Source organism: Anneissia japonica, unplaced genomic scaffold (assembly GCF_011630105.1).
Source record: "Anneissia japonica isolate Jap-2015-1 unplaced genomic scaffold, ASM1163010v1 scaffold426_len1935630_cov189, whole genome shotgun sequence".
Classification (NCBI taxonomy): domain Eukaryota; kingdom Metazoa; phylum Echinodermata; class Crinoidea; order Comatulida; family Comatulidae; genus Anneissia; species Anneissia japonica.
The window spans coordinates 194,205-207,482 of record NW_022713172.1 but is presented as its reverse complement, the minus strand read 5'-3'; the positions used below and the strand labels follow the sequence as shown (position 1 = coordinate 207,482).

The 13,278-nt window shown below is 33.3% G+C and overlaps 1 protein-coding gene and 1 long non-coding RNA gene across 2 annotated transcripts in view; both read right to left on the bottom strand.

Annotated features, from left to right (window-relative positions):
- Positions 1 to 8,136, bottom strand: part of LOC117108387 (DBH-like monooxygenase protein 1 homolog) — a 61,000-nt gene extending 52,864 nt beyond the window's left edge. Inside the window, exon 1 of the mRNA XM_033250387.1 lies at positions 7,808 to 8,136. Coding sequence (XP_033106278.1) covers positions 7,808 to 8,077 — 270 coding nt within the window. The 5' untranslated portion in view covers positions 8,078 to 8,136. The remainder of the gene's footprint in view (positions 1 to 7,807) is intronic.
- A 2,966-nt stretch (positions 8,137 to 11,102) lies between these two features.
- Positions 11,103 to 13,278, bottom strand: part of LOC117108375 — a 13,845-nt gene continuing 11,669 nt past the window's right edge. Inside the window, exon 3 of the long non-coding RNA XR_004445359.1 lies at positions 11,103 to 12,427. This is a non-coding gene — a long non-coding RNA (uncharacterized LOC117108375). The remainder of the gene's footprint in view (positions 12,428 to 13,278) is intronic.

The following is a 13,278-nucleotide window of genomic DNA, read 5'->3' as shown; positions in this document are numbered from 1 at the left end:
GGACTATTATCTGCCATACAAGAAACATTACATTTATATTCATCAATGTATATTTGCAATGGTCAAAAAAATCATGAACATATTAAAGAATCTTATTATTATATTGTTATATAACTGGTAAGATAATCGTCTGTTACAAAATATATGAGTCTACATCTCAATTTTATTTATTTAATGTATTTCTTAGGCTAGCCTAATGAACATTAAATCAGGGCGTAGGCCTTTGTCTATAGTCAAAATTTCTAACACATATATGGCCTCGCTAGTCGCTATTTGGACTCGCCACGCCAAAAAAATTAATTGCGATTAAAATATTTTATTGAAGCTTATTTGTAAACTGTTCCTATTCTATTAGTGGCAACAATTGTGGGCTGTTGGGTATTGGATAAATAAAATAAAATAATAAAATGCAAATTTTGAAAGGATTTTTATGGAACGCCATCGCTGCCTTCGGTAACAGCTTACCATTCGGCGCATTTACATTCGGCCCTTTTATCATTACGTTCGGCTCTTTTACCATTCGGCGCATTTACATTCGGCCCTTTTACCATTACATTCGGCTCTTTTACCATTCGGCGCATTTACATTTGGCCCTTTTACCATTACGTTCGGCTCTTTTACCATTCGGCGCATTTTCATTCGGCCCTTTTACCATTACGTTCGGCTCTTTTACCATTCGGCGCATTTTCATTCGGCCCTTTTACCATTCGGCGCATTTACATTCGGCCCTTTTACCATTCGGCGCATTTACATTCGGCGTATTTACATTCGGCGCATTTATAAATAAAATATAACCTTTGACATGGGGTCAAATAAAAAATTTCAATGGCTGTGGGAATGAGCCTATAAGAACTGGAAGAAGTAGGCCTAGGTCTAGAAGCTACGGCAGAATTATGGCAGTTTCATTAGGCAGAATCATGCAATTTTAAAGTTAAATACCAATGGATTGTACATAAAAATAGGATTAAAATGAGGGGTCAACCATTCCTATGGGATAAGCCAAAACGGAGTTACGGATTTTTGAACATTATTCATTTCGACCAAAATGAGGACACTTTTCCAATACAAAATCTCTGACTGTTGTGTGTAAATATAGGGTATAGGCATTAATGTATAGTAATTATTGTAGTTTATTGTATAGTGCAATATATCATAATATATTGAGGCTGGGACCCCAAAGAATTAAAAATCTATAAAGCCATCACTTGATAACGGAACGAGGAAAGGTTACGCGTGTTATGCATCACAGAACTTTGCTAATTGTATATTCAAAATGGCCACCAGTTTCCTCAAATTTCACTTTAAACAGTTAAATGTTAAGAATTTTTTTTTTTAAATAAGTAATAATATCATGTGTTGTAAGTATTTTTGCATGTTTTCAGATCTCTAGGAATGATTCTATGCCAAATTCAGCTGCCTATTTCAAGAATACTTTCATTAAAATGGCTGTCCCTTTTCCAAATGTCCACCAAAACAAAAATCTTGGATAAATGAACAGACTTGAACATCGGTGTTTCTCCAGCAGCAATGGTACCATGCTACTTCCAAGATGTTGTGCATTAATGAACATTGGTATTGTAATTATATATTCAAAATGGCCAACAGCTTCTGATGTTATAGTGTGTCTATATTTTGTTTTGTACAAAAAAAAACTAAAGAGTATTATGTAATTTACAGCATCATGATTTTTTTTAACAAAACACAGCAGCTGCCTAATTAAAAAAAAACAATTGTATGACTGCTATTCCAAGGAATATTTAATTAGAATATTATGATGCTGCAAAAACCTGAAGTACAATTCACACTCAATAAACTTGGACAAACATGTAACTGAACATAATAGTGATGCATTTATTGATTAGAACCATAGAAACTGTTTAATAACAATTACTGCATTATACATTAATTACAAATATATTAAATTATTTTTCATTTATTTAATTATTTACATTATATTACTTTTTTTAGAATACATTATATTCTTCCCTGTCAGCTGCACACAAATGTCACATACTGCTTGGTTGGTAAGTGTAGTGCGGTTCAGCTCAAAAAACGGTTAAGTAGAAGTCTGAAGTTCTTGATCCGCCTTCCTGATGGAAAAGATAGATGGTGTTAATATAAAAGAAATTAATGTAAATAAAATATTAAAATGTTGAATACAATAAAAAAAAATATAATGAAATATAAAGCTTTTATAACATAAAATACGAATCACAGCATCTAATACATAATACTGGTAATTAAATTTAAGAAAATCAATTTACCATAAAAACAAAAAATAACCCTATTTTATAAAAGTTTTAGAACTTGTATTACATTAATGCCTAACTGGTCGATACCATTTTGTAATATGGTAAACAATTCCTTAATATAAAATAAGTTAATTATTATCTCGAGGGATTAAAGCTGGGACCTTTGCTTTCAGGGTGAATGCTTCACAACCATGCCATGGTGGGGGCAGATTCCATAATTACAGTGTGTAGTACGTCTATGTGAATTGTACGTCTATGTGAATTTTTTTTAAATCAAGTCCCTTTCAGGGCTCCGTAGAGACTCAATATTAACAAATAATTATGTATAGATTGAAGTATGAATATTTATATTATATTGATTTCATTCATTCATGTCATTTATAAATGTCAAAAATACAAAATAGAAAATATATTTCATAGTTACCTGCTACTTGCACAGCTTGCCAAATGTTTCTTTAAAACACAGAATGAAATGCTATTTTGGCATTTAGGACACTTCTGTGTGAATCCAGAGTCGAGTCCTCAACAGTTTTCTAAAAGAGTAAACAATTAAAAATGATGTATTAATAATCATTTATAAACTGTCATTTATATTTTATCTATTAGAACTTTCTTAAGGATGTGTTTCAAATTCACACATAACTCGAGCGCCTTTGAATATTATTTAATGGATACTTGCGCTATATAGGGGAATTTGACTGATTGATTGATTGATAACTGATCATATTATGCCTCTTTACCCTTTCTGAATCCATGTTTAGTACATGTTGAATTGGTCGTATATAGACTCTACATTGACCTGATTTTTCTTTTATATTCAGGGGTGAATATGCCCCCTAATTGGGGTAAGCTTTCTTCCACTCCCAAAGTATATTATTATATCAAAACCCCCAGCATCCCTCAGCTTGGGAAAGTTAGCATATTGTACTTCCTGGAATTCATCCGGATTTATACTGTTATGTTTTTTTCACCAAGCCCAGCTTCTGCTAGTTGTTGCTTTTGCCAACATTTTGGTGTTATCATTGTCGATGGATCTGACAGGCAAACTATCTTCCGAGTCCATGGCGTCTTCGAGTGCTTTCCTTTTTTTTTTGGTGTAGGGGCTGTGTCTGGCTGGCATAAATCTAGACAAAATGGATCCTATAAAATACAGAACAGGTAAAAAAAACATTGAAGTAAACTTAAGGTGAATTAGGAGCACATTTCAGATCATCTGTAATAGGTCAGTGATCATCATAATTAAGGTCAGTGATATGACAAGGCCTAGGCCCTGATGTTACAGAATATTCTCGGCCCCACCCCTAACTAGGCCTAACCCCACCCCCTAAACCATATAGTAACATTAGGCCCCTATGGTCAAAAAGCCCTAATACCCCACATGCATGCCTCGTCAGTTGTCATCTCCCCGGCAGTGAAAACCGGCCAGGCAGGACCCTTATCATTTGATAAATCATTAGGCCTAGCCTCTACTAGGCCTATACTATTATTATTTCTGTATTATTGTTGCTATTATTAATATAAAAATAATAATACCTTCTCCCTTTCGAAATTCTCCAGAAGATGCATTAAATGAAGTTAATTAAGTACATCTTTAATAGGCCTAGCCTAAGTACCATTAATCCTTTGCGCAATGGTGGAAGGTACGGCGTTGCGACTTACATCTATGGACTAAACTTGTGTAGGCTCATTCCCACAGCCGCTCAAATTTTTCATTTGACCCAATGTCAAAGGTTATATTTTATTATAATTGCGCCGAATGCCAATACTACGCCGAATGCAAATGCACCGAATGGTAAAAGAGCCGAACGTAATGGTAAAAGAGCCGAATGTAAATGCGCCGAATGGTGAAAGGGCCGAATGAAAATGCGCCGAATGGTAAAAGAGCCGAACGTAATGGTAAAAGGGCTGAATGAAAATGCGCCGAATGGTAAAAGAGCCGAACATAGGCCTAATTGTAAAAGGGCCAAATGAAAATGCGCCGACTGGTGAAAGAGCCGAACGTAATGGTAAAAGGGCCGAATGTTAATGCGCCGAATGGTTAAAGAGCCGAACGTAATGGTAAAAGGGCTGAATGTAAATGCGCCGAATGGTAAGCTGTTACCGAAGGCAGCGATGGCGTTCCATAGATTTTTGTATCTATCATTTGACAGTTTACAAGCTCAGTGGTGACCAAGATGGGAATAAGAATTTGCACCAGTTGTCATTAATCGTCCTATTAAGGCACTCGTGTCTGATAGCAAAGGTTGACCTTAGCCTCTATGGCCATATCAAGTGTACATAATATTCACTGTGTCTGGTTTCTTACAAAATTCAACTAACTCATTTTTTGGTCCAGCCTTGTGGTGGTTCTGATTTATGAAATGTATTATAATTATTCATTATTAAAATCATTATGATATTAGGACTATACATCAATTGCTAAAGTAAAATAAAATAAATTTCTACGGAATCCGGTAAAGAATACCAAAAGAATATTATGTAGGTCTATCAAATGAACAAATGCAACGGATTGTTTATCATTTACATACTTCTCTATTCTTTTCTATTTGTTGCCTTCTATATTTAATATGTTTATCTACAGTAACTGTTTTAATGTCATGTGTTGTCTTTTTTTATGCACTTGATATCCTACTTAACTACCATAGTAAATTAAAATAAATACTACCAAATATTAACGCTGTGTAAATTTTCGTATAAAGAAGTTATATTTTCATGAAATACTTTTGGATTTAAATTCAAATTATCGAAAGCGTGAGGGAAACATAAGTCGCTTATTTGACACTCAGGTCCGTGCAGTGACTTTTCATTTTATCTTGTATTATTTGATTGATCGATCACCTGACTATATGATAAATTTTTATTATTATAATATATATATATGTATATATATATATATATATATGTATATATATATATATGATATATATATATATGTATGTATATGTATATACTATACTATATATATATACACTATACTATACTATTACCTATATTATTATATATATATACTATTATAATACTATATATATACATATATATATATGTATATATATATATATATATATATGCTTTCTACTTGGCTGAAAATTTTCTAACAATCACACCAGTAGCAACAATTGAATATAGGCCTACGCCTGACCATCGTATTTTTGCTGATGGGTGAACAATTAATGCTCGTATATGACAATAAATGCGATCTGAAATCTTGGAGTGTAAAATGCAAGTGTGATACATTTATGCTAAAGTTAAAATACTCTTCATGTATGGTGGTATAGTGTCATCGACGAATCAAATACATCGTAGAAAAGCGTCTTTGCAGCAAGTTTCTTGGCAACAAATTCCAACCAATCACAGGGCAGAAAAAATTTACTGCAGTGAGTTTAATTTACCGCTGCGAGTTTAGCGCCCTCCGTGAATATTTTGACCAAGCAGAGGCCAGAGAACTCGCTGCTGTAAATTTCTAATTGAACTGCAGTTCCAGAACCGAATAGCGATATCGATATCACACTCCATACGAGCCACCTAGATAGGGCCCTGCGTTGGGTTAGGGTGGTGTCGTTGACCCTCAGAGATTCGGTATACAGTGTTGTGGCGATTCTGCCAGGACCGGGATCAAAATTCGACATCCATACACAATGAAAGATCACACACAGAGGCAGACACATATGTGTTTCCATCCGCCATCTTTTATTATCCTCTCCTCTTCATCTCATAAATACAGCCCTCTCTTCCAAAGAACGCCCTGCTTGTGGCTGATCGCCACATATTCATTTTTTTGTGCCATTTCTTCGTGTTTTGTGTGTGTGTGTGTATTTCTTTATCTAAATATTTTATTTATTATATACCGGTAATGTGAAGCAAAAAAAGGAGTTTTTCGTGCATTATACGCTTTTAGTCTACAAGTTTCTTCTTATTATTATTACTATTATTATTAGAGTCGCAAGAGTATCCTAGGTAGATGAAACACTTTTTTCTTTTATAAAACAAACATTACTAGGGCCAGAGACCAAATAAACAAGTACTTTCGGCATTTTGTCGACAACATTTTCATTGAAAGTAAACAGAATTTGGGAAGATGTGGATATAAGGTCCAAATTATCATTTATATTCACAATAAGACAAATACATATAGGAACATGTACAGTATGTTCTGATGAGTCTACATTCTGATTATCAGAGTTCAAATGTCAAAAATGTCATTCCATTCACATTTTGACAATATATTGCATTAAAGCAAATAGCTACATGTATGTTCCGAATACTTTGAGACCATTCTGAGATCTGCCTATACTAACATTACGTACAAAGGTCAGAAATGTCATTTCCGATCTGAACAATTTGAGGTCAAAACTAGGTGTACATGACCAATGGTAATAGAGGTATAGATATAACGCTATAGGGTCTTTTGTGTCAAAGGTCAGACATTTTATTTCCGGTGAATTTTAGGCAAAATGTTGCATTAGTGACATTAGAGGTAAAAATGGAAATTGTTACATTTGTAGGTGAAATGTTTCTGCGTTTGTGGTTTAACAGATTTTTACATTTGTGGGCGATTTGTTTACAATTGTGGTTATTTTTACATTTGGTTGACATGTTATGACATTTGCGGATATTTTGACATTTGCGAGTAGAATGTTTTGACTTTTGTGGTTATTTTTACATTTGTGGTATATTTTTACATTATTGGGCTCTACAGAGCCATACACGCAATATTGTGGTTATGGAAAATTTTGTGTAAGCCATTTCGGCCCTTAATAGATTAATAATATAATGTACGATGTTGAATTTACTTACTATCTTCCGTTTCTCGGATCTCTTCAGTATTATTGACATACAATACACAATTGCATCAGTTCGGAGTATAACTTATACAGATCCAGAGATCCACGAGAGGGAAATAATATATTCCTATTTATAGTGAGTATATTTAACATCGTACATTATGTTATTGTTCTATTGAGGGCCGAAATGGCTTATACACAATATTTTTCCATACCCACATGTTCGAAGAAAAAGACGAAAAAAAGAAATATTACAGATTATTGTTACTATAATAATATGCCTAAATAATAAGTGAAGATGATGATAAAAAACAGTAAATATATGAATTGAATCTTCTGTTGGGGAAGCAATCAATAAATGTACGTCATATACAGTGGATTATTGAAAAAAATATATATAGTCGTTCGATGCTGGAATACTGCTTGAGGGTATTATAGTTTTTAAAGTTATCTGAATCTCAGTGGGCACGCCCTATGGACTTCACTGCAATATTTGTTCTCACGATAAAACCAGCTCAATTACCTATAAGCTTCATAAAATAAACTTACACATTTATAAAGCATCATCCCATCCTGTAATTGGCAAGTGTACTTGCTGTTGGATGCGACTAAGCTAACAAAGTTTTATAAGAATAAATATTTTTTTTTTAAATTACTTATAATTACCGTATATTTGTGTTAAGCCTATATTCTTTGTATTTTATAATTTTGTTAATAATTAAACAAGCATTACAGGCAGAATTTAAAATTTTAATAATATTTCAGTTAACTTACAGACAAAAATGCCTCGTCATCTTTAACCCATCCGACGACAATATCAGAACCAGGCATACCACCATTTGGAGAAAACCCAATGGCAACATACCCTAGTGAGTTAGCACTCATTTCGATGAGGATATCTTCTCTGTCAATCCGCCACTTAAACTTAAAATCAAACTCTTCATTAAGAAGAACTTCGTGAGTTTCATCGATAGAATTTTTAGTATTAACAAATGCCACGAGCAAGGAAATAACAAAGATGGTTTTTACTCGATTCTTGGTCATCTCTTTCGCTGTTGGCTATAACAGTTGAAATAAAGCAAATCTGGTATTGCATAAGAAACTATACAGATCCAGTATTTTTATTGGGTATAGCAGCGACCCACAAGAGGGCGACCTACTGATCCTAGAAATTGATTGGAAATGCGAAGAATATCACACTTTGATCTCTCACCGCGTAGTCCAAACACCTGAGTCATTTACTCAGCTAAATCAAAGGGTGAGTTCACTCATGTATATAATATCCATCGCAATCCAGCAGTATAGGGCATAGGAAAAAGTTGCACTTTAAAGACAACATAAGATCAGAATCATATTCATGTTTATTGTCAAAATCGATTAAAAATGTAAAATGAAATTAGTTTTCCTAGATACAGTACATAAATAAAAAATAAAAATATACAAAATAGAACCAGACAATTTCACTGAATAAAAAAAACGTATAATAACACCACCAGAGATATTGAAGTCGCAAGTGGCATAATACCTTCGCTGGCTTCATTTTCCGCCACCAATTTGTCAAAATTATATTTCATTAAGCATGAGGAGAGTGTCAATTCCGTTTATATACATACATATAATAAATGCTGTCTCTTATACACATCTAGATGTGTATAAGAGACAGGGTAGTGTGTGTGGGTGTGTAGGGTGCGTGCGTGGGGGTCTAAGTCTAGGACTATGTAAGTATTAGCATGTTCCTTAAAGATAATAAGATTAACAATAGATTAAAAAAATACATAAGCTTCGATACCAAAAATATATAACCAAGATTGAATGCTACTTTACGTTTTTCATGAACAATTTAAAAGAATCGACATTTTCTGGTAAAATGATCGACATTTCCTGAGCATTGAGTAACACGGCGGAGGTAACTCTGCGGGACGAGCCGTGGTACATCAAATTTCCTGTGTCTTCTGGATCAATGTCATTTACTGCCCAGATAAATCTTGCCTTGTTACTCTATATATAAATTATATACTTTTGAAATGTATTATTGTATTTGAAAATTGTGCTCAATTAATTTTAAAACATTTGATTAGAGTAGAGAGAACTGAAAATATAAACAATATAATTGTAGGCAGTAGATCACAGAAAGGTAATTAAGTGTTTATTCCAACATGGTCAAGCCATAGTGCACAACCTGATAGTGTGTATCCAACTTACTGTATATAACTTACAATTGAATTATAAAAGTTTCATTATGATATCACTAATGTTTTAGAAGAGCAACATACTAACCTTTATTATTATGTTGTACCGCTTACACAAAAGTGCAAGTCAACAGGATGAGGAAAAGAAATAAAGTCAATGCAAAATGACTAGATTAGAGTGACTGTTCAAAGTTCCTTTTAATCATTTGTCATGGCTCGAAAACATAATTATAACATGAGCTAATCAGTAGGTAATAAATAAGATAAATCATTTTTCTATGAATGTTTAGTTTGAACAAAATAAATAAGCGGACCTATAGTAGACCTTTCAGCTAAGTCCCGGCCCTTAGTTATTGTTGCAAAGGTCCAACAAACGACAGTGTAACAATATACGCAACCACTGAGACAACACGTGTGTTTTTTAGACACATGCCTATTCCTGACACTGTTCTATGTTTGGTCAGTTTTTAGGATTGATTGACACTCCGGGAAGGTCCATTACGATTACGACGTAAATTCAAACACTTCTAAAGATGAGTATTCTGAAAACATAGTGTAGAAATAAACGTTTAATTGTAATCTTTAAAATCAATTAAATACGAATGATAAACACCTTAGCTTACGGGATATGAAGCCTCTGGAACCCACCGGGGCGTTGCACTTGGAACAGATCTACAGGTTTTTGGCATTCTCCCTCCCTCCCCCCCCCCCACATCTCCCTCCTTATTTTCAACTTTCTCGGTATAGGCCCTATCTGTGCAAGATCAGTGGTAAAACCAGTGGAAAGAGAGGAGGGTTAATGCCTTTTCAGTCGCGAAGACTTGCCACAACATTTCCTGGGTGTTCAATACATTTCTTAGAGAAAAAAAGAAATCCTATGTAATTTTTACAAATTTTGAAATTGTAAAAATCGAATAAACGAAATGTTAAAATCCGTAAGTTAGTAAAGTTTCTGGAGGTTTCACCTCCTGTGATAACTTGAAGTTATAATGTATCTACTATTAGACCTTTTGAAGTATACTACAATAATGCATTTCGAATGTTTCTAAAGTTTCTATGTTTCTGCAGTGCTAGTAAAATGTTCGTATCTAGAAATATTCCCTCTTTTCAATGAATATATTGAAAGATCCATTATCGAATTTCGAAAAAGGGTCACTAATAGTTGCAACAAGTTAGTTGATACTGTGTCACAGCACATTATTAAAAGCTTCAAGCTTTATCTTAAATGGAACACCTTCTTTTTTTTTTCTTTTTTTTTTTTTTGTATTCATCTTATCTTTCATTGTAGATTTTAGTATATGGATATATTCTGAAATAAAAATAGAATGAATAAATGAATAATCACCCAAGCCATATGTACATTTATTTAAGGGTTGTATTTTAATTAAGGCACTATCCCCTTTACTCTATATTGTACTAGGCCTAGAGTAGTTTATGCCCTTTTGGCAGAAGATGGAGCTATAGGGACTTGCTTTGCAATCCCAGGGCCTTTCTTCATCCTGTTCACAATGTCATTGTTGGATTTTTTATGGCGAGTATACATGCTGTTAGATGTGAAGGAAATAACATTTTAAACAAAATGTTACAATGTTAATTACCACATATACCGTAGAACTTCGAATGCAAGCCCCATGAGCTTAATCTCGAGAAAAAGCCTAGTTTGCAAAAGTAATCTCGAAAAGAATGTACAGTCCGCCATCCAATTCGAGACGACTTTGGAAACTTGAAATGTTGGGTGGTCTCGGGGTTTGGTCTCGAATTAGAAACCAGTAAAGAGAAACCACTGGTTAGGAGTGGTCACCAAACAACATAATTATAGGATAACCGTACTTAAATTCTCGAAAAAAAGAAACGACCAAAGAAGTGCTCGGACACAGGCATTAGGACAATTCAATGTATTGTTTTAATGTTGATAACCTGCAAACATTTCGTTCGTATTCAATGCCTTCAACTCGTTTGATTTTTTTTTTCAAATCATGATTTGGATGTTATTTTGTCAATTGAATATACAGAATTTCGAATCAACATATACCCTAGTGAGTCAGCACTCATTTCATTGAGGATATCATCTCCGTCAATCCGCCTCTTAAACTTTAAAATCATAACAAATGCCACGAGCAAGCAATAACAAAGATGTTTTTCACTCGATTAAAAAGATCGGTATATAAGCATTCTTTTCTGCAAATTCTGATTTTCATATATTTTAAAAATATTAACAGTAACTTTTTTGTTTAATGTACGGAATGTTTAAACAATACAAAATTGCAAAAAAATAATGCAATAAAAGTTATACATTACTGTGTTATTACAATATTTCGTGTGTATCGGATGGGTGAAATTATACAAAATACCAGTTGTGAGCCCATTATAGGCCTACTACTCTCATGAACAAACTCTGTTTGGCTGATTAAAAATAAAATTGTATTTTTGATGCAATACCTGTATTTAACTTGTTTGTTGGTTTGAGAGAGTATTTCAACAGTATTAGCCCTACCCAATTGCTTGCATTACACACCAATCAGAAACAAATTTAGAACTGTCAAAGTATGGGAATCAGAGCTGACAACTTTGCTTAGCATAGGCCTAAACATGGAGGAGTCCAAATGAATGTTCCCGGTGGGTACGACAAAATAGCATTCAGTAAATTGACTATATCTGAAATAAAATCAATATAATACCTTCTCATCATAAGTAATTGAACGACAAGTCATTAATGTTATGCATAAACAATTTCTAATATAGAAATCAAATCAAATACAAAGATGATAATTCATTTGTCTTAACATTTAAAAAAAAAAACCGAAGATTTCTTTAGGGCAATAACTATTGATAACATGGTCGCGTCGTACGTCGCTCCCTGAGTTGGCATGTAGTCAACAGAGAAACGAAGTAATTAAAACAAACGATACATTAGCATTTTATGTATTTTCGACGCTTATGAAGATAATTCATACAAAAACCTTACACATATGAATACCATTATTTTATAATGCTTTTAGTAATTTAGCGGAGATGAAGCAGCCTGTTCATAATCTTGATTAATGCTCTACAACGTCAACTTACACGACAAAAGGAGTGTAATCGACAAAGTTAATGATAACCTTCCTGGAATCACTAACATTCATAGGCATGGTACAAACGCCTATTTTACAACACGATCATTCTCGCTGAACCACGCAGGAAAATCATGATACAACTGTACACCCTGGAAAAATAATTACATAAATTTTGTAAAATTAGTGGAATTTACTGTACTTCTAGCCTAATAATAATAATAATAATAATAATAATAATAATAATAATAATAATAATAATAATAATAATAATAATAATAATAATAATAATAATAATAATAATAATAATAATCTTAGAATATAAACCCTCGCCCCCTTGCGCCATCTATGTGTATAGTCGGTTCGCTTTATCCGCTGGTTGTATAATGGGGTGTAATATTATTACCTATACATTCGTATCAGGTAAAGTGTAGCCGAGTGGTAATGCTGCGTGTTATTATGTGTTAAGTTAATCGAATGTATAGGGCTATGTACTCCCTATTTTGACGAATTTTGAGCTGAACGTTTGGATAATTGGTATGGTTCCTGCCTTTTGCATCAAAAGCCCGGGTTCGATTCCTGGCTCTGTGTCGAGTATTGGATTCCGGTCTTTTATAATAACAAAACACGCTCAGCTCATTGAATAACCTTCTTAGGAGAGTTAAGGACGATGTTTGTATCTGTTTGTATCCGTTTGATGTTTATTTAAAGCATTAATTTGTAAGTTAGCTACCGCACCTGCTTACAGGCATTGCCTTCTTAATTTCCGCATTGTACCATAGGTGGTGGAATGAATAAAGATTCAATACGTTATAAGTGACACAATTGGCCTTCAATAGAAAGGGTATTAGTTATGTATTTAGATACATAAAAGCTATTTTCACAATGATTAATTAATATTGATACATTAATACACTCTTTTATTTCTTTTATTTTTTTATTTTTTATATGTATATATATATATATATATATACATATATATACACAGGTATATGATATATGT